The sequence below is a fragment of the Labrus bergylta genome, chromosome 18 (genome assembly GCF_963930695.1).
Source record: "Labrus bergylta chromosome 18, fLabBer1.1, whole genome shotgun sequence".
Classification (NCBI taxonomy): Eukaryota; Metazoa; Chordata; class Actinopteri; order Labriformes; family Labridae; genus Labrus; species Labrus bergylta.
The window spans coordinates 16,249,085-16,271,016 of NC_089212.1; the positions used below are offsets into that span (position 1 = coordinate 16,249,085).

The window sequence follows — 21,932 nt, forward strand, 5'->3', positions numbered from 1 at the left end:
TGAGCAAGTATAGGAACAAATTTATTTCAATTTAAAACAGATACCTTGTCATTATGTTTCTCTTAGAAGGCGGCAATGATCATAAGTCATGTTCATGTTTGAATGAGGATCAGGCAACAGTGGTTGAAACAAATACATGAAAACACATAAAAAAATATGGCAAGAGTTATGTAAATCAATAATTGATAATAACCAACTGATTGAACCCCCCTTCATCAAGGGCTCTGCTTCAATGAAAACATCAAAGCCCTCACTTTCAACACAAAATAAACAGCACATGCAATTATAATTACAGTTTCTTAAAAAAACAGCAGATTATCTTTTAAATCTTCAATCTTAAATACAGAATAAAGTCTTTGTGTGTACTTAATCATCTATTTTTTTTTTAGTCTCCGGTGTGTTTTACTTAAAAAGTGGGAGGGGTGGGGGTGGGGGGTGGGGGACCATCTCAGGTGTGGTCCTTTGATGACCACAGCGTTGGCACTTAGAGAGAGCCTGGCTCTAGAGAGAGTGGGGTTGGCACACTCAATATAATACATCATTTACATTTGGTTTAGATACAAAATAAAGAAAAAAAAGAAAAGAAAACGTCAATTTCATACACTACTACACAATTGACCTTCAGGTTTCATTGGAGTGAAGAAAAAAAAAAATCAATCAAGTGGTCCTTAAAAAAAACAGTGTAATGGTAATGTTTAGTTATCAAAGAGCAAAGGAATAACACAACATTAGGGGGGAAAAGATTGAAGTTTAGAGTATGCAACAAGTCCCCACTGGTCTACGAGAGATACGTTTGATTCCACTTAGTCAATCAACAAGCCAACAGGAAGTGACATCACACAACCACTGCCACCCAGAAGGCAACAAAGCAAAAGCTCTGAAAACCTTTAAAAGAAAAAAAAGGGGGCCATCTTTCTCTATTCAAGGCATGAAAGGCAATAAATAATTGTAGTAAAATACCAATCTCAACTCTCTGCACTGGTCACTGCTCAAAACAGTCACAAAAAAAGAAAGAAAAGAACGGGTAGTTTCATAAAGTCTGCTTTGCCTCTCTTCAGCTAAAATCTAACTATTATTAGTGTAAAAAAAAAAAATCACACACTGTGCAAATAAGAGTGTTTTAGTGAAAACCCAATCGGGTCACACTGCACTGGACTTTGCTAAAAACTGTCACGGATAACAAAAAACAAGAAGTTTCCTACAGCCTCGCCTCTATCAAGCTCATATATAATGTAGAGATTAAATGTGTCAAGAGGAAAAAAAATACTGTGCAAATAAGGAAGGTGTAGTGAAACAATTATCATCGCTAAAAACTGCCATGAAGTAAAGAATGAAGAGTTTCAGAGGGACTGCCTCTCGCCTTTCTCCAGCTCGCATATGAATATTGAGATTACATGTTTTAAATACAACACACTGTGCAACGCAGGGCTGCTAACACACAACCAAACCCTAACTAACAACCAGTCAGCCCTTAAACCATGTGCTAGAGTTGTAGTGTCAAGTCCAATAATACAACATGGCTCGTAACCATTCAGTGAGCTGCACTCAACACACAGTATCAACACTACTGATTAATACTTGGGTATCCATACCGGTGTCACTTCAAGCTAGCATCCTGGCCCTATTTGAGACAGCAGTCTAATAATGGTTGGCTGTCTGCTTCTCCACTCAGGGTTCATGTTGTTTTCAGCAGACGAAATGGCAGTTCAGGACAACATAGGTTTAACATTTTTATATAATATATATATGATTGCCCCATTTACTTTGATAGTGTTCAAACTGTTGACTGATTTCAAGGTATTACTTGAGTTTTTTTTGATTGATTCCCTGTCTTCTTGGCAGCCTTTGGTTTCCATTAATCAAAGAAGAGCTCCTTTCAAAGTGACATGAACACAGACTGGTGAAAACTCGTCTCAGTCTTAAGGTGGCAGTCATCAGGTACGGCAGATTGTTTATCAGAGCTGGTATCAAACCGATTTAGCATTCAGGTAAATGGCCTGACATAATCAATTCCAAATTATCTGAAGATGTTTTTTTAACACGTGTCATTGTACAATGTATTCGACTTGTTTTTGGTTACGACATGCCTCTGATGTAGATTTTAGCACGTTAGCAATCCCAATACAAACCAAAAATAAAATGATTTCAGTGAGTTCTACAAAGTGTAGCATACAGGTAAAGCATTTTGTGTTGCAGAAAAAAAAAACAAAAAACAGGACATCAAATTCAGTTTACATTACATTGGTTTGCCCTGTAAATCTGGTTGAATAACAAAAAGCAGTTTTCAAATGTTATGACAGCAGTCAGCTTTTTAAATCTTGTATTTTAGAGCCAAATTAATCGCTGAACCAACAAAATGTTTACCTCTGTATCTTATGTGCAATGATGCATGACAAAACATTTTTTAATTTTTTTTTTTTACTTCGGTTCAGATCTTCTCCAAGAATCAAACTGAATTTGAATCAAGTTACATATCAAAACTCTCTGGCATGAATGGAAACCAACAGGTACCACGGAGTATTAGATCACAAACTTGGAAAAATAATTGAAATAAAATAAGATATTTGTAGTTAATGGGTTAAAACATGCAAAGTCATCATGAGTATGGTCATTACTTGGCTATCAGCTAGAGGTCAAATACTTGGGAAAACATGCAATACTTGTCCTGGTAGTAGTGTATTTTAGTGATAGGTATAAAGGGTACACTTTAATACCAAAAGAGAAGTTGTGAAGGTTTGAGAGCCAGACACTGGGTACATTTAAGTCACCAAAGGGCCAGACACATATAGAAATACAAAGAAAACTACTTAGTGTTGGTAAACTCTCTACACACATCTTATGTTTACATTAACATCCTGCCTATACTTCTTATAGCACATACTGCAAGTAATCTCCATTTATAAACAATTATTAGTAGTGGATGACTTGGTTCACTGTGGTCATGTACTCCACTCCCCGCTGTCTGATGCCTGATGCACTGTGATAGCCCTTAATGAGGATGAAGGATAAGTCATCTGTAGAAAAGGTCAAAGACCCAAAAAGTATATCTGCACTTCACTGGCACTATCAAAGCAAGCCTCAAAAAACTGGAAATGAACAATGCAAACAACCGACAACAGAGTTTTTGTGTTAAATTACAAATAGCAAGCATGGACCGCGTAGGCCTTCAACCACTGATTAAAAAAAAAAAAAAAGAAGAAAGTCCACCTACGTTCGTACTGTACATTTTTCTAGGTATGCGTTACAGCGCTGCGCCTATAAACCAAGAGAAAATACAAGTTTCTTCTTAATAAAAGAAAAAATAAATCAACCAAAACAAATGTGAGGGCTCCTACAGAAAACCAAACAGTATTACCATGGATGGAGATGTGATGGCAAAGTACAATTGTAAATGTCTCAATAAGAAATAGAAAGCAGAGATAAAGTCCTTACTATACCAGACATTCAGTTTTTTTTTTCTTCTTTTTTTTCTTTTTTCTTTTTTTTTTTACAGCAGTTCAGACTCAAGTAGGCTCCGCCATGAGAAAAGGAGCACTTCAACATGACAGAATCAAAAGCAGTCAAATTATCAACACCTTCATACCTGGTCCATAAATTAGATAAATAAAAAAAATTATTTAATTACTCTTAAAATCATCTTGTCACCATACTGTGAAGATTTTTACCAGCCCTATTTAGCACACCGAGGAGCCAGAGCTGTTGCAGTAGTGTGGAATCGAGAGGCTGGTTGGGAGGAACCTCTTTTCTCTGACTATTGCTCCTTTGCTGATCGTTTCCTCAACACCACTCAGCTCTGTGCAGTCCTATTAATCAAGTGAACATAATCCATAATCACAGTATCACTACTACCAGAAATTCATAAGAAAAACTGTATGCTAATGAAAGAAGTTGTAACTTTTTTTGTTGATTTTTTGTTACTTTTTTTTTTTTTTTGCTAAAGATGGTGTACCACAGAGCGTTTTTTTTGTACAGGAGTGTTTTGTGTATATGTATTTACAAACAAATATACACAAACATTTGCAGACTTCAGAGTGCGCTTTTAGTGAAAGGTTCGTAGCCCCGCCCACCCTCCCTCCCTCTCACCACTCAACAGCAAGCAATCTTTATATAAACAAAGTGACTATACAGTAAAAAATAAAGTAAACAGAAGCACATCCTGATGTGATGTCACTGTCAGGAAGTGTGTCTGATTGGACGGCTGAGTGACGCAGGTGTGATGTTAGCCGGGATGTGACTGCATGGATTCCTTTCACTTCACAGAACATGTGGGTGTGTTTGATTTCTAATTTTCATCTTCTTGAATACACTCTTTGCAGCCCAAGTTGCAGATGTTCTCTTCAAGGCTTGAAAACGCTGATGACATCACACGCCCCTCCACATCTGTCTCCACCAATCAGAGCACAGCCCACTACAAAAGCAGGGACTCCTCTCACATACTGAATGTTCGGTTTTAAGAGGTTGGGGCTGTAGGTGGAGTCAGATTCTGTCCTTTTGAATCCATGCAGAAAACATCTGGAGGAGGGATGCGATGTGATAAACTTAAACATAAAGAACACAAAAATCCCACACAAACTCTTTAGAGGATACTTATGTCAAGTAAATTCTTCTTTTCAGACGTCTTTGTTTTGCAAAGAATCAAAGTGTAGTGTTTTTTTTTTTTTTAAAGATTTTCTTACCACTTCTGATCTCCGTTCCTTTTAGCCATTATTTGTTAAATAGAAGTAGATGTAGCAACAAATTTCTATCGTTAAAAACATTTTAAAAATCTCAGCAATTAACAGATTTCGATTAGCTATGTCTTGCCATCTCGTGCTTTTTATCTTAAGTGTGTTTACATATGCATTTACTTCATAATATATATTTATATATTTTTTTTGCGATTGCGATGCTCACACTGGTGGGTACATTCATAGATGCCAGGTAGAGACAGAATCCTCAGCCCCACCCCCCCCTTGTATCCAGTGTCGACCTCGCTTCCTGTATGGGCCACTCTGTCCTTACAAGCATGATGATGCTCGCTGGTCCGTGATTGGTTTCAGGAGGTACCAATTCCACTCCCCCCCCCCCCCCCCCCCTTCACTTGGACTTGAGTTCAACAAGGACACGACCGAGGATCTGATCTCACACCGCTGAGGGTCAACTCCTGAGAGCCAATGGGGTTAGATGCCGCTAGTCACCAAAACACAGCTCCTCGCTAGTCAATGCTGCTCCGAAAACACACACACACACACACACACACACACACACACACACACACAAATACAACAAAGTCCCTTTAAGTCACCATACAGCCCGTGTGAAAGGTTTGTGTGCCAGATGAAATGTGCCAGAGCCAGCAGCAGCCGGAGCCAAATCTGACACGGAGCTGCTTTGGGGGGGGAGCGAGGAGGATTCTGACACAACAAGCTGCCGAGCGAAGGAGGAAGGAGGAGCTTTGGTGAAAGCGGGGGGAGGAGTTTACAGGTGGGACGATTTGTGAATGTATAGTACTGGAGGGGGGCATGAAGGGCTCTGTTGGTGTGATTGTGTGTGTGTGTGTGTGTGTGTGTTTGTGTGTGTGTGTGTGAGCCGGCATGATGTGCTGTGTAATGCGTGTGGAGTTTGGGCGCACACTCCTGGAGGAGGTGAACAGTTGTGCAATGGGCAGGAGACGGGTGTCATACGAGAAGCCTCACACCAGATTGTACTCCTTGAGGTTGAGCTGTAGGATGGTGTCTTTGACAGCTGCAAACACAAAGCGGATGTTCTCAGTGTCCGTCGCACACGTGAAGTGGGAGTAGATGATCTTGTCGCTGTCTGGGTTTAAGTCCACAAACATCTTGAGGATGAACTCCCGCGCTGCTTGTGCATCTCTCTGGGGACCTGAGACACAGACGAGCATTAAACTTATTAAAAGGTGAACAACTAATTTTGAAATACAGTTTTACTAACTGCTAAGTCTGCATTCAGTATGGAGCTTTAGATTAGAGACGCAGTTTAGCTTAGCTAAAAACGGACCCATGCTAGGTGTTTCCCCCTGCTGTCAGACTTCATGCTGACTCAAACACTGTATCAAAAACAAGATATATCAAAATACTATTTGTATGCTACTATCGTTTCAATACTATTTGTTGACGAACAATGGCTTGATCTGTAACTTTTCCAATTTTAAGGCATACATTATCAGCGCTTGAAATTCATTGGCTTTTTTTTTTTTTTTTTTGCAAAATCAGATGGAACAGATTTACTTTTAACAAATAACTTTACACCAAACGACTGAGATCATGAGAGCGCGCCGCAAAACTCTTGTGACTCTATTCCAACTTTGGAAATAATGTCATTGTCTGTGCATTTGAAATTGCTTGAAATGCCGTTTGGTTTAAGGCCAGAATTAGTTGCAGAGGTGGTCATAGTGTTATAGCTGCTCAGTGTATATGGTAGGTACTGTAAAATCCGGAATATAAGTCGCACCAGTATATAAGACGCACCCTTGTTTTGAAGGTCTCTTAGAGAGAAAAAAATGGTTTAACTGTCTTCCTGCGTGACGATTTATATTGTGCTCAGCGATGTCTACAACATGCAGTTTCTGTGCAGCTGTGTCGCTCTTTTAGTTCGGCCTGTTTCACTTTGTGGAGTTTGCTCTCCTGCTAGCTACAGTACGGTAGTTGAGCTCTCAGCCTGCAGGGAAAGTTGTGTGGCACAGGCTCCTAGCTTGTGAGCTGCGCTGCCCGACTCCGCTGGTCACTCTTTAACTTTAATATAGGACTTTTTAAATCAAAAGAGCGCTCCACAATGTTTATTTATGGAACAATATATGACAGTTTACTGTAAATGTATGATTATGACCTCGTGAGGGCGAAAAGATGTGAAAAAAGTCACACAGCCAGTGTTTCAGTATTTTATACTGGTATATTGGTCGCACTGGTGTATAGGACGCAGCCAACTTTTAAGACGAAAAAATTGGTATTAAAAGTGCGTCTTATACACCGGATTTTACGGTAATACACAGATATAGGTAATGTTAACGCCAGCGTTACTGTTCTTGTAAAGAATACTATCATAATATATATAATATATTATCTTGAGCTACTTTTATTCATCAGTAAGGGTGACTTAGACCCGTTATAAATCAAAAAAATGAACAGTTCAGAGTAGTCACACCAAGATAAAGATAATCTCACCATCAAACTCAGGGAAGTAGTCCACCAGGTGAGAGTAGGAGATCTTCTCCTCTAGCAGGTCCTTCTTGTTCAGGAAGAGGATGACGGAGGAGTTTTGGAACCAGGGGTAGGTGATGATTGTCCTGAAGAGAGCTTTACTCTCCTCCATGCGATTCTGATGCAGAGAGGGACGAGTACAGTAATGGTGAGAGGAACGACTTGTTGTAGTTCTAAATGTGTGTGTGAAGATACATTTGTGCAACATTCTGAGTGTTTCCTCATAAAATAATAATAATTAAAAAAAAAAAAAAAAAAAAATCAAGGTAATGCATCCGTAACAAACCCAGGAAACGATCCGCAAGCATGTCCACCTACCTCATTGTCGGACTCTACCAGGACCTGGTCGTACTCGCTCAGCGCCACGAGGAACATAATGGAGGTGACGTTCTCAAAGCAGTGAATCCACTTTCTCCTCTCTGACCTCTGACCCCCAACATCAACCATTCTAACAGCACAATGAGGGAGGAGAGGAGGGGTGACGAGTCGAAATACAGGAAGGAAAAAAATACATATTAGAAGTGCTCTTATGTTAGGAGACTGGTTTTGTTTAACAGAGAATTTCTTAATATTCTCAGGTATTGTTTGAGGTAGGTTTTGAATCCATCAAGATGTGTAGCCAAGTTGTGAAACCTATTCATTGAATTATCTTATATATATATACACACATATATACATACACATATACTAATTTTTGGCCTTTCTCAAAGTGCAAATGATGTCTGTAGCAGGAGAACTCAGTTGGGAAGTATTTTTTGTGCAGATTTGTTCTAAAGGCATTCTCTGGTGATCGTCTTCTTTACACATATTCATCACATGACCCAAATAAAGATGGAGTCTCACATCAGGTGACATAACATATTTCTACTATCCTTAGAGAGCAGAAGGCCAATCATTTGTTTGTTTTCGGATCATTTATCCCTAATAACCTCGGTTTGAGAAAATGTTTGGGAAAAAACACACACCTGATGGATTCATCACCATAAAGAGTACGGATCAAATTCTCAGCTTTTGGCTGTGGTCTCGGAGAAAACACTGGCAGATATCTTTATTACAAACAAAACACAAGTGCCTTATGTCCTTGTAAGTGAGTCACGCATGCCGCCACAAAAATCAACGCTTCAAATTCCCAGTGACAGACAGATCTAGGATCAGTTTTTAAAACAAATGCCACTCAATGTAGGAAATTGTGTTATTCTAACTTTTAGAAGTTATGTCACAGTTTTAAGCAGAAGTATACATTATTGACGGGAAAAGCTCACAGGTATCCTTAAATTGAGCGTCATTTATCAAGGAGTTAAGTTAACATGTGAAACTAGATCAGTCTGTACCTCTGTTTAAGTGATTGAGTGAAAGTGGGGGACGTAACACCTTTGTTGCTCTAAGAGACTGATTTTCTAACTTTCTAAAGATTGTGTGATAAAGCACCACACAAAAACAATCGTGGATTATTGGAAGCATATTGGAGACAAAGACAAATGGAGAAATTTGGGGGGGTGGGGGCATGAAATGGAGGGGGTTGTTGCAGGAACACAAGACACAGAGGACACGCAGAGGACAGGATGGTTGAAAGATACAGGGGGCACCTCTGACAGCGGGATCCTTTTCGGAGACGAGGGACGCCTCATATGTCACCTCATGAGAAGCTACAAACTGAGATCTCAAAAAGAATGATATACATTATTCTAAAGAGTTAAACTGACGATACTAACCAAGCTTAAGTGGTCATGAAAACTTTGATTTCAGCTCATGGACCTGCAGGCAAACCGGTTTATATGCACTGAGGTCATTCATGAACACTAATCCTGCCTGATGTACTGACTGGAGGACGTGTGGATCCTCACACTGCTTCAGCGTCTCCTTCACAAGGTCACCCATCACACGTTAGGGAGTTTAGGTCCCAGTTTCATTAAGCCTTCATTTGCGACATTCGATTAGACAAATCTTTCCAGTTAAGACCTTTTGAACTGAAGCTATTTATATAACAGCTTGGCATTAACTATGTGCGTGGTTTTTTTCTTCACCTCCTGACATGGGGGGTACATGCCACCAGACCGGGTGTGTCATAGTCTCTGATAAAGACGTTCACAAATTGTGAAGTTCACAAATCAAGTCTGCCCCCTAGTGGTGGCCCAGTCCACTGTGGTCCACAGAGACCCGGGGGCCAATATAGGCCCTGCAGGACCTGCTGCCCAAAATAACATTCCTCCAGCGCGAAGAGGACGACCTCATTTCTTCTGCCAGCCGAAGAGGAAAGGAGGAGAGGAGGAGGAAGAGAGGAGGTGACCCATTTACAGAGACCGGGTACCAGAATGTAGGACTTTGTGTTTATTGGGGGGGTTGTGTTTTGTGTACCACTCCTTTTGGCGACACGAGGTAAAAGGAGAGTGTGTATGGATTTTTATTGTAAGGGATCCGGGGAATGGTTGAATAAAAATAAGATACAGACACTTAATCAGGTGCATAAAGTTAGTTTCATTAATGTAGGGGACAATAAAGAACATGGTTTATATAATTAAGTGAACAAAAACACATAAGATGACGTATGGGTTAATGAGGTCATAAGAAGGAGAGACTGGGCCGTGACAGGCATCTGTCTACCTGAAAATGATGCTTTGCAAGTCGAACGGGTACTCTATGATTCCTGTGGTGGGGATGCGCACCCTGAGCACATCCTGCTGAGTTGGAAGATAGCTGGGATCTGCAATACGATCCAGATCGGAAAGATAACTACAGGCAGGCCGGTCGAGGGTAGAAAAAAAAAAAAAAGAGAGATAAGGAGAGAAGAAAAGACAGAAAAACAGTTATATAAAGCGTGACAGGCAATTACCGCAACCCCTCGTGCCATTCCAGGAAGTGTGGATGAGTCCTGTTGAGAAAGCTTCACAGAAAAAGGCCACATCTCAAAAACAGCAGGGTGTTAGTTAGTGTCACTGCTCCACCAACACTATCTAATAACCAACATGGTGCTTTGCCTTCACTCTCTTTTTTTAATTAAATCAATTTGGAGTGAGGTAAAAGAGTTTGTGGATGCTGCTTTAGACAGTGAGGAGGCATCAGTGACAGCTGTAGCAGTGACTTCAGCAGCACCTGGAATCCATAAAGAAGGTTTGAACATGTATGATATCAACAGGACCAGGAAACAAAATCCCTACTACTAGAATTTCACCAAAGGTCGCCTAATACGATTTAAATGCAAGTGTTTTTAACTGTGCCCATTGCCTCATTGATTGTGTAACAATTTCCTGGAGAATCTCTGACATCACTGTCTAATCCTTCTTCATCTGGAGTTTGGTGGCTGCTCCCCACATGCTTCAGTGCAGCATGTCTGCCTTTAGTTTGTGTCCTGGAGCCAGAACCGTAGCACAATTATGAACACAAACCACTGATACACAAAATCAGGTCAACCAATGTGGCCCCACAGGCCTTTTGATTTAAACACAACATTATCTTCTTGTTTCTATAGGAATATTGGGTCTTTTCAGATAAGTGGGCCCAGGGAGTAACATGACATCCCGTAGTAATGTGATAGTAACCACGAAGTATACACCATCTGAAGATTTTTTTTAGTTTTTCTTTTAAACCATTTTAAATTACATGTTAACATATTGACAGTCATCAGTGGTTTCTGTCCCTGAGCTATGGGGACACTGCTGTTCTGGTGCCATGAGGTGGGGTGGGATGGGGTGGGGGGAGGGGGTCGAGTACCTGAAAATGACGTTCTCCAGGTCAAATGGGTACTCTATTATACCCGTTGTGGGAACACGGACCCTCAGCACATCCTGCTGGGTGGGAACGTATCCCTCCGCAGTCACACGGTCTATATCGCTAAGGTAACTGGAGATATACATCACAGCAGTGTGGATAACACTGACACCTTTCTTCTCTTTCTCCATCACTCAAACACATTCAAAAACAAATCATGACATATTTACCACAACATACGTATTCCTTACATAGCAAGCATGCACACCGGCTTAAAGCATTTTTAAACTGCAGTACAGCACGTCCACAACCAGGGGGCTCCAGAAAGTGAGTCAAGTGCCAGTGGCTATTAAGCCTGGGGTTACATGTTATTACAGTGTAGTGCCAAACACACTCAACCACAAAACAGGCATCTCACACATTTGGCAACACACCTGTTTTTGTAGTTTTGTTTTTTTATCTGTGGTTAGTTTTACACATGTAGTTTATTTCATTCAGCTTCTACAATTTACCTCCACCAAAAAAAGAATACAATTAAGTTATATCTTCATTATAAATTAAAAAAAAAACTAATCTTACTACTGACATGCATGCAATCTCTTCTTTTTGGGGCTTGAAGTTTTTTGTCAAAATTGGCGAGGTCATTTTGAAATTTGCCTGCAAAAACCATATGTGGACTCACGTGCTGCCCTGCCCGGCATACATTACAACACCAACAATGTCTTTCCAAACAGAACATCCACACAAGCTGCCACAAACCACACATCCAAACACACCCTAATGACTAAAAACTAGACTTGATCTCTGGAGTTGTCCCTACCTGACACGTGAAACTAAAGTGACAGGAACTCAACGAAATTATTACTAATTATGAGGTTTCTTAAAATGCTTGAAATTTCAAAATAAAAGTTGAAAAAGAGAATAACACAGGATTGTTAGGATTCAGTATCAAAATCAGCGTGAATTCAATTTCACTTCCTAAAACAGTACAACAGACATACCTGTGCATAAGTTACATAAGCACACTCTGACATGGTGTTATTCATATTTTTCTTAAATCCTAAACAGACATCATACCTGATGACAACACACGGAGACAGACACACACAATCAGAGACACAGACAGACGTACTATTTAGTGGAGTCAGAGAGCTGGTACTCTCTGCGGCGGTCATAGGCCTCCTGGATCCCGGGGTCGGACCACAGGCATTTGACAGCTACGATGTAGTGCTGGTCGAAGCCGTTGATCTTCTCGATGTCCACCTCCTTCACAAGCATGGCATTAGACTGGAAAAACACAAACCAGAGAAGATAAGGAGCAGAGAAAAGAGGAGATGTACAAACAAAAAAATCAATTGCACTATAGTATCTGTGAATGTCAACCATTTGAGATTTCACTGTGGAGCACATCTGTTTGAACCTTGGTTCTTGTGAAGAAGTGTACTGGGGGATTTCTGTCCTACTGAGCAGCGGACTAAATTCACCTTGTATCCCAGGTGTAAATCTGTCCTCATTAGTGGTTCACAATAAAAGAGCAGCAGGGCTCTGAAGACTGGAATTGAGAGCCAATGAAGCATACAATAATAGACTGTAATAATGTAGTTGTATTGTGCCCACACCACCTGTAACTAGTTCACTTTCAGTCACTCAAAAACTCAAACATTATATGTGGAAGAATGCTAAAAATAAAAGCTCTTAAGGTATATACTTAATGAAGTTTTACAAAATCAACCCCAATGGAGGAGTTGAAGCAAATACAAATTAACCACTGTGCCGATTGGGCCGAGGGCCACAAATACTCCACCAACTATACCATCCTGCCCTTGCTTTCCACAATAAATGAATGCAGTTACTATACTTATAATACTTTTGTTGCTGTGCCTTTATAATGACGAAAATGAGTCGGGTGACCATGAGAATTGATTTAAAAGAAACAGTGAATCAGCCAAAAGGAAAGTAAAGGGAGAAAAGCATAACAGGGAGAATGAAATACCGATGTATGTACCCACATTTTCATCATTTTTTCCATACTCGTCCCCTCTGGCAAAGACCCGGAGCCTCACAATGAGAATGACACAATTGTTGATACGAATGTGCAGGACAGCCGGACACCGAAGCGGATGGCAGAAACCCCTTTGTGGGTTGGCAACAAGTTTAACAGACCAGCAGTTTATCTTTTCCGTATCAGTTTTAGTCTCGACACTCTTCACTTAATATTTCAGCCATCAAGAACAGGCACAAACAAACCAGGATAAAGTGATCCTCTTTTATTCAATTAGTAATGGCAAAACTCTATTTACAAAGTCACTATATTAATTTGCAGTGTTTCCCACAGAATGAAACTGGACTGTACGGGGGGAGTTGGGGCAGGGGGGCTTAATCATGATGATGTGTATCATAACAATCATCCTTAACTACGAGTGCAGGACAGCATTGGCAGCAAGTAGCTTCACAACAATATTGAAAGTAAGGCAGTTTTGAAATGAGCATTGTATCTCCTGCAAGTCCACAGTTAGCAAATCCATGCATATTAATTTGAAATCTGTGGTAAAGATTTTTTAAACTGTGCACCCAGATTTTAAGATTCAAGATAAAAAAAAAAACTTTGTCTATTACAAAGTGACTGAAAAAAGGCTGATTTAGCCGCCTCTAAACCTGAGAGGCAATTCAGTTTCTTGTTTTACAATGAGCCTATATGAGATGTTTTTACAAGTCACTGTGTTCAACCTTTAGCAGGCTACGTTGAATCTGTGTGGTTTGAAGTTTTTATATTCATCCGAGTTGCGTTAAGTTGCTACAACTAAAAACCCCCAATGATGAGACTGCTTCAAAATAAAAGCATCTCAAAGAGTCTGTAATTGGGGACTTTTATTATGAAGAACTTTCCGGAAATTGAGTGTGTTTTTCAATCTGCTTAACGATTCTCGATAACGCTGTCGGATGTGAAATCATTAACAGCCACTCCTTTGCCCATGATTTAGAGCCACAGCCCGCTTCCTTCTAACCATCTTGGGCGTGACATCAGTTTAACAACACCTTCAGCAGGTAGACCTGCTGCAATGGAGATGCTAATAATAATACTGTAATATCTTAAGACACACAGAGCCTAATCATTTCAGCACATAGCCCATTGGGGGCACTATGTGATGTTATATACCATTTAACTACAAACTGTAGTGCACTGATATTGTTGCTGCAAGCCAAGCAAAGTATTTGTGCAAACATTTTGTGTACATCCTGTATGACAGGTAAGATCTACACTACAGGTGTTGTCATACAGGTTGTGGTCACAGGCTGTTTGTACTCAGAGGGCCTCTTCTTTGTTAATCCGTGCCTGAGTTGAAGATGTCATACTAAGTAACAAACACACTCTAGAAAAAGGGCATAAAGAATATTTCCTGCTCTTGCTTTGACAAATTAATTCTTACCCGGTTCTGCTCAAATTTGTAGGGGATCTTGAGGGTCTCAGTGGCGCGGATCATGGACTGCATGGAGGTGAAGATGTTTTGGTAAACAAGCCGAATGAAGCCTCTCTTGTCTTCGTCTGAGTACCCCGCACCGTGAATGATCCTCATCTGCTTGATGAATGTGCTCTTGCCACTTTCTCCCGTACCTGAACCAGACACAGAGGCAAGCGTTAAAGTCACAGATCGCAGCATAGTGGGCACAGCAACATATGGCCTAGCCGGTTATCACATTGCAATATAAATCATGGTAGAAAAAAAGGCTACGTCACTGGAGTTTGTAGTAGCATCTGAAAAATGCAGCCCTCATACAGTACAAGAACAGTTCATTCATACAAGAGATACCCAGGTGATTTGAGGAGAGACGGGCAGTGTATCAGCATGACTCTAGCAATTACATACAGTGCAATCAATATTGTGACCAATACATTATATATTATGCCCTTTCTGACTCTGCATGTTTTAAAGGGCTGGGGATTTGGGGTTCAGGCCAGCCATAGGTGCATTCTTCTTACTGTCTCTGTTTGAGTGAAAAGCTTGAATAGGTGGTGATGAATCATGATGATGCCATGAAGTGCTTGGGTGTTTGGACCAGTGATTCCCAAACTTTTCCCTTTGAGCCCCTATACTTCTATCTACCTTTTCCATTGGTATGTCGCTTCTCTGTTATTAGCTTGACATGTTTTCTATAATATCCCATCAGAATAGGCCTAGCATACTAGTTCTTACAAAAGACCTTTTTATAATAGTCGAGTAAGTTTTAAAGAGGACGTACTATACCAATTTTCTAACCTTTTCAAACAGTCCCCTGTGGTCTAACTGAAATATCTGTGCTGTGGTCAAAATAAAACATGAATCAAGAACCAGAGGAGGTTTGTGACCCTGTATAAACCAGCTCTCTCAGAACACTCCGTTTTGGTGTGTGTGTCTCTTTAAATGCAATGAGCAGACCTGTGCAAAAGCTTTGCTCTAGGCTGGGGGTGGAGTCCATGGGTGGAGATATCAGGGGAGGGAGAGGATTTTTTTTTTTTTTTTTTTTTTTTTTTTTAGCAGAATCCAACTTGTGACATCACAAGTTGAGCAAATTCGAAACAGAGCATTTTCCTCTAAATTGTAAGACTTATGCAGACCACACACAAAGAACTGGATGGATTTATTTCACATTTTGTGTCGGTAGACACTCGGGCTCCTCTAATATATGATCAGAAACACTGTAAAAGTGGATTTTTCATAACATGTCCCCTTTAAATTAACATCAAAACAGACCCCCTGAGGGGAGGTTATGATAATGCATCATAAAATATCATTTTGCAGTAAGAGTATTGATATGTCCTTGATAGCAATAAGGTTTCAAACCAGGATGTCATTCAACCAAACTCCTATTATCTACTCCCCTGTCCCCTCCAGTTAGTGAATATCTTTTTTGAAACCTTTTGAAACAAGGCCAAAGACGAACAAAACTTACCAAGAACATGCAGCATTATGGTTGTGGACTCTTGACATTTAATTGGCACTCGTACATTTATGTTGATTAATTGGGAAGGCAAATGGGCACAGCACAGTAAAATTGAACCTAAGTAACTTTCCCATACTTTCTCAAATCTCAATGAACATGGGATGCTCATGTAAGTCAGTTGTTTTGGTTTAAAGAAGCCCTCTGCTGGACTCACAAGTTGATTAAGTAAACTGGTTATGACTGCCTGTATGTCAAAAGCTTCTTTGTCCTGCAGGTTATGCCACAGTTTTGAGCGCAAAGGAATAAAAAATGTTTCAAGGGAGAAGTGGAGAGATGGTGGGAGCAAGCTAATTTAATGAAAATGATTAAGACAACTTGCCCTACATTCAGAATCCAACACTAAATTCTCTCCCCTGAAAGGTGACAGCAGGGGTTGATGTCAAAAAGGGTGCATTCCTCCAGTGATCCTCCTCTGCCCTCCTGAGTCCATTTCTGGCTGTAAAGTCATCGCAATATTTCAAGTAATGGCCGGTTTCCAATTTTACACATATGGTAAGGAGCCCAAGAAAAGGCTTTGGATTATAGTCGCACACTTTCAAACTGTTGTTCTGGCTCTATTCACAAGTACCTCCTTGAATTCAGTGGAAAAACTACAGTCTCTGAACGGGGTAAAACACACTTTTAAGCTTTTCAGGACCCACACTGATTGCCAAATGAAACCCAATATGCTGGGGGCTTTGACAGAGGGAAGGGGGGAAATTCTGTTGGGCCTAACCCACATTTCACCCTAGCCTTCTATACATGTTCTTTATGCCCAGAAACACAGCCCTCAGGCCAAAAGCTGATGGTATTTCAGTCCTCGATGAAATCAAAAAGGATCCAGCACATCCATAATATCTGCAAAACTGAAAGGGAAAGACGAGGAGGAGAAAAAAAAAACACACACACATACACTCATCTCACATCCACCTACATTCAAGGTTTTTGAAGAGCAGCCATATTTCCGTCACCATAGCAACCCGTCCTCTGTCTCCCTCTCTTTTTTCGTTCCTGTGTGTTTTTTTTTTTTTTTTTTTTTTAACCCCTCCCATCCGCCTTTCTCTCTCCTCTCTTTCGTAGCAGACAGTAAATATAGCTGCGAGCACCTCAGGCTTGCACTGTGCTCTTCATCTTTCGGCGTGCCACAGAGAAAGAAGGGACTTGGCTCCATAGAGGTCTTTGGTGATGGTGGACGGGGGGGGGGGGGGGGGGGGTGTATCAGGGGGTTTGTAACTGAAAAAGGTGGAGCGAGATAGAGTGAAGTATTGCCTTCATCTCAAACCACAAAATTAAGGTTTCTACCCTCTGTTCATGAGGGAAACTACTCTCCTTTGTAGACTAGATAGACTATCTTCATAGTTTATCCTGCTTCCTTCAGGGTCCTCACAAAAACTCTGATTGTGTAGCTAACAAAAAGAGTCAAATACAGAGCATGTATTCTTTCTATGGGGCTGCAGCACAGTGTCGTAAAAGGAGCCACAGGATCGCTCTCCAGCTTGATGTCTGATTTATTTCTCGTGACCCCCATCACAAGATCTCTCTCCGCTGTGTTCTCTTAACTGTCGTGTCCCTCTTTCCCAAGGCAGCACACTATGAGCCTCTGTCTTCCCATATTGCCGCCCCAGATTGTACCAGCACCATTCACAAATACATACTCCACATCCCCCACTCCAACCACCACGAACCTGCCCTCTGTCACCCCCCTTCGTCTCGATCCCCTCCTAACCTCCCTCAGGCTAGAAATATGCCTCTCCATTCTCATCCCTCTCTGTCAAGAATTTTGGATATTCATAACTAGAATCCATCCATTCTTTTTTGGTAATGACCTAGAAAAAGGAGGCCACCTTTTAATAGCTCGCACACTACTTGGGTTTAAAAACACTTTCTGTTGCAGGTAGCAAAACGAGTAAGATATAAAGACAGACAAGAGATTGTGCCCCAAATGAAACAGCGCAAGGTACACTTCACAGCCCACACGCCGACACTGGTCTTCTGTGGAGCCTGTGTGTTTCTTGGAACATTCTCAATCAGGGGTAACCTGACAACAATGAGCCGAACATTACAACTTGCTCAGAGTAGCCAAATTAAGAAGTGAAATGAGAACCGTGGGCAAATAGTAACAGCTCTCCATGTTTGAAAGACATCAAACACTTCACCTGTATGCCCCGTTGCCCGGCTAGTTTTCATAAGCTTTTACATAACACCACTGATGTCCTGATGGACTTGACACTCTGCTGTCTTAGTGCAGCAGTTTTGGTTGATCCTAGGCTGTCAGTTTATCAGTTTATATCTCATGTGTGAGTAGGGCCTGCTGCTTTGTTTACACCGTCTGCTCATATCACATCATTCTTCCGTGTTGCATCATGGGGCAGCCACCGAAGGCCTCATGTGCAAGCTAAGTTCATCCTCCCTCTTTGGTGCTTGTTGCCGCTTTCTATGAACAAGAGATGGATATTATCTTCATTGCTAACCTGAATGCAAATATAGATTTGTATGAACAGTGTTTGCTTATCAGAGTTTATGAACTCCTCTTTCAGGAAGCACATAGCAATCCAATCTCAGCAAAGATTAAACGTTTGTATTTAACATGGCAGAGGTTAAAGTCAAAACCACACCACTGGCACAAGCCACGTGTTAGCCTGCTCATGTTCACACTGAAAAGTGAGATTGTATGAATCAGGCAGTCACAAGAACTAATGTAATGTGGCGATGTCCTCAATCTTTCACTGGAATGATCTTTGAGAGTAGCCTCTTTTAGGCATAGAAAGGGAAGGGATTGAGACAAGTGAGCCTAGAGCAACACACACACACACACCACTTGCGTAACTGACTGGACTCACACAGATCCTGTGGTCAACCTTGAGGCAAAGACGTTACCTTTCCTGTGCAGCCCATTCTCTTTTTCTATTTCATGTAATGAACTGAAAATGCAGACAGTACAAAACAGGGATACACACAAGCTTAAACGCAAAGATGTCTCTCTGAGCTTTGGTGCAGCTTTCCAACATGTGTTCTTTGCTGTCTTCATCGAGGCACAGCAGCCTGCTGCTTTGTGCCATGTCTCTGCATCGGCAGAGTGCTGCACGTGCGTGGGTGTCAACTGCAAACTGAATAAACACCCTGTAGTGTGCACTGCACACTATTACACATCTCGCACACCTTCATTTGACCACCTTAGGACGGTTTCGTCTGTTCAACAGTGAGTGTGCATTGAGTGCTGTACTGGTCGAGTGGGTGTGGGTGAGCGAAAAGAAAAATCAAAAGCAGGCTTTAAAAAAGATTTGGAGTGAGCAGCAGTATTTTAGTCTGCAACACACACACAGCTTGGCTGCTATCAACTAAAACCAGCCAAATCCGAAGATGTTGACATTATTTCTTGAGCTAGTGCTCTTGTTTTAGGAAACCTCATCACGGATATCATGCTAGATAACATCCCTCCATTTCCACAAAAGGGCAGAGTGAATTTAGTGAACGGCTCTAGTGAAATGATTTAATTGTCCCCACATTAGGATTTCACAAATCAAACCAGAATTTACAACCACATTGCAAGTCTAAGATCCTCCAAAAATTACAAGTGGGAGCACAGTTTGTCATTCTGAATCCAACGCAAAATTGAAAGATGCACTGGCGGAAGTTGAAACGGTATGATCACAGAGACGTGTGGGCTTCACTGTACACAGCAGCTGGTGGGAGTAAGCAGGAATGAACATGCCACCCTGTCAGCACAGAGCGAGCTGAAGATAATTGGCAGCGAACACAGAGGCGGGCCAGGTCCCTTGTCCTGTCCAGGGACTGCCAAAGCAGCGGCAGTATGTGGGACAGTCAAACACCCAGCCTCATTCACCCCCGTATCACCTGAGAAGCAGCCATGACCCTATTTAAGAATGTGTGCAAATTGTGTTCATCTGTGCACTGATATAAGAAACTGTGTAAAAGACACAATGCTGTAGAGGGAGACAAAGATTGTATGTGAAGCTGGCTGGGGTCAGGTTGAATGCTTGGAACATTAAGTGAAAACTGGCAGAGTAAGAGAGGGATGAACTGCCTTTGAAACATACATTGTGTACGTGCTTAGTGGTGGGAATCACCAGAGGCCCCACGATACGATCACGATACTTGAGTCACGCTTTGAAGTTATTGCCATTTAAAACATTTTGCAAAATGCTGAGAATTGCGATACAATATATTGTGATTTAACTGCATATTTGTGTCCACAAAATTAAATTAAATCAAGAACTGAAAACATTCTCAGTCTATTCATCTCACTTCAGTCTTTATTTCTACACAATGGGAGTGAAGCCAACAGATGGACCAACACTGTGATTAAAGTAAAACCTGTAAAAGGCTGCATGCGCCTCACAATCTGAACTGTTAGTATTTCAGTCTAATCGAACTTGAACGTGAATTTCGGCAACAACAAAAAATTCAGAACCCCTTCAGCAATTAAAAATTAAGAAGGATATTTGGTATTAATACTGCATGATAAAAATGTAGATACTTGGCGGCCGTTAGACGATATAATATTGCCATACTATGCTGTATTGATTTTTTCCCGCCACCTCTAGTAGTTGCTTAGCTGGGACTTAAAAAATAAATACCTGAAAATGACTTGGAATTACACCATTATGCTTATTAATGATAAATTAAGAAGCATGATAAATAATCATGACAGGCCACTGGTTATTTTCGGGTATTAAGACAGAAAGGTCTTCATTTAATACAGTGCACAAAATCTGGTCCAACGAGCTAAATTACACAATCCCATACATAGTCCAACATACAGCGACTCATTCACAAACTTCAACACTCTAATGTATCCATTACAAAACAATACACATCATTTGTTTAAGAATAAAAGCAACCGGCACACATTTTATAGTGGGCTAACTTTTATTTAGTTTTTTAATAAATAAGATACATTTTAGCCTTCCAAGGCTGAATAAAACACTACCTTAGGGGCTCTCTCATACCAAGGAATTTAACATGCTGTTGTACAATAGCCCCTTTTGCGTTTATGTCAAAATAGGAAGAGGTGCGTGAGCGCTTTAAATCTCCCAGTAGTATGCAAAAAACATCGAAAGACCATATGGAAAAAGTTAAAAAGTTTTCTTGAAGTTTGACGGTCTGGTGTTCATTAATCTACATTTGTCAATGAAGTATTTGGCAATAATAATCTGATTATTTTAACATTGGTTAGTTCCAGTGCGCAGTTGAGGTTGCTAGGCGACAGGGGCGTCACTTGGAATCAACAGGGTAAGGGCAGGGACAGATGATGAAGCAAACAGGAAATCCTCCGTGGACAAGACGGTCTTATTTCAGATCCGCCTGAGCAGTCTACGCAGTCTATGAAGGCTGGGAACTTTGCAGGCTGCTTCTTTCAAAAGGATGCTACCTCCAAATTGAGATGCAGTTTTAGTAAAACCACAAACTGGCCCACCAGTATTCACTCGTTGGAAATTTGATGTCAGAGTACAAAGTTGTACTGACAGCTGAGCCTGGTTAGGATCCTGTTGCAGAATTGCGATGTAAAATGAGCGTGTGATTTGCAACGTCCCCTGTTTGAGACTGGCCAAGGACCTTTTTTAGAGTGTCACCGTTCTGTGGCCAAAAATGTTAAATTAAAAAGAGCCTTTAAAGATACACTGCGATTATCCACTCATTTGACTAATACTTATGAATGAATGTTAAAAACTAGTAATATACTGTAATTTTAACTACCCAGATAAAAGTATGTACTTTTACCAGAGAGGAGAGATGACTTCCCACACATTCAAATTCATCTAAAATGTTAAGACATAATGACTATCAAAACATTGCTATTCACAGCAAAGCTGCATAGGCCTTCAAGGCCAGGTATGATCAGAAAACTACACCATAGTCGTACTTTTTTTTTAAGCTAAATACATGTGCAAGAATTTATGATTATGGATTTATTTTAACCCCTAACCTATTTCCTGTAAAACTGATTAAGAATGACCCCCAGTTTCCACATACTCTGTGCGCACTAGGGCTGTGCTAAAAAAATCGATATGGCAATATATAGTCATGTGCTCCTTGCAAATACAGTACATG

General features: G+C 40.8%; 1 protein-coding gene across 1 annotated transcript in view; it reads right to left on the bottom strand.

Moving 5' to 3' along the window:
- gna11b (guanine nucleotide binding protein (G protein), alpha 11b (Gq class)) overlaps positions 1-21,932 on the bottom strand; it is a 28,223-nt gene continuing 6,291 nt past the window's right edge. The window contains exons 2-7 of the mRNA XM_020650195.3: positions 14,330-14,514; positions 12,034-12,188; positions 9,798-9,926; positions 7,515-7,644; positions 7,161-7,314; positions 1-5,862 (exon numbers count right to left, since the gene is read on the bottom strand). Coding sequence (XP_020505851.1) covers positions 5,672-5,862; positions 7,161-7,314; positions 7,515-7,644; positions 9,798-9,926; positions 12,034-12,188; positions 14,330-14,514 — 944 coding nt within the window. The 3' untranslated portion in view covers positions 1-5,671. The remainder of the gene's footprint in view (positions 5,863-7,160; positions 7,315-7,514; positions 7,645-9,797; positions 9,927-12,033; positions 12,189-14,329; positions 14,515-21,932) is intronic.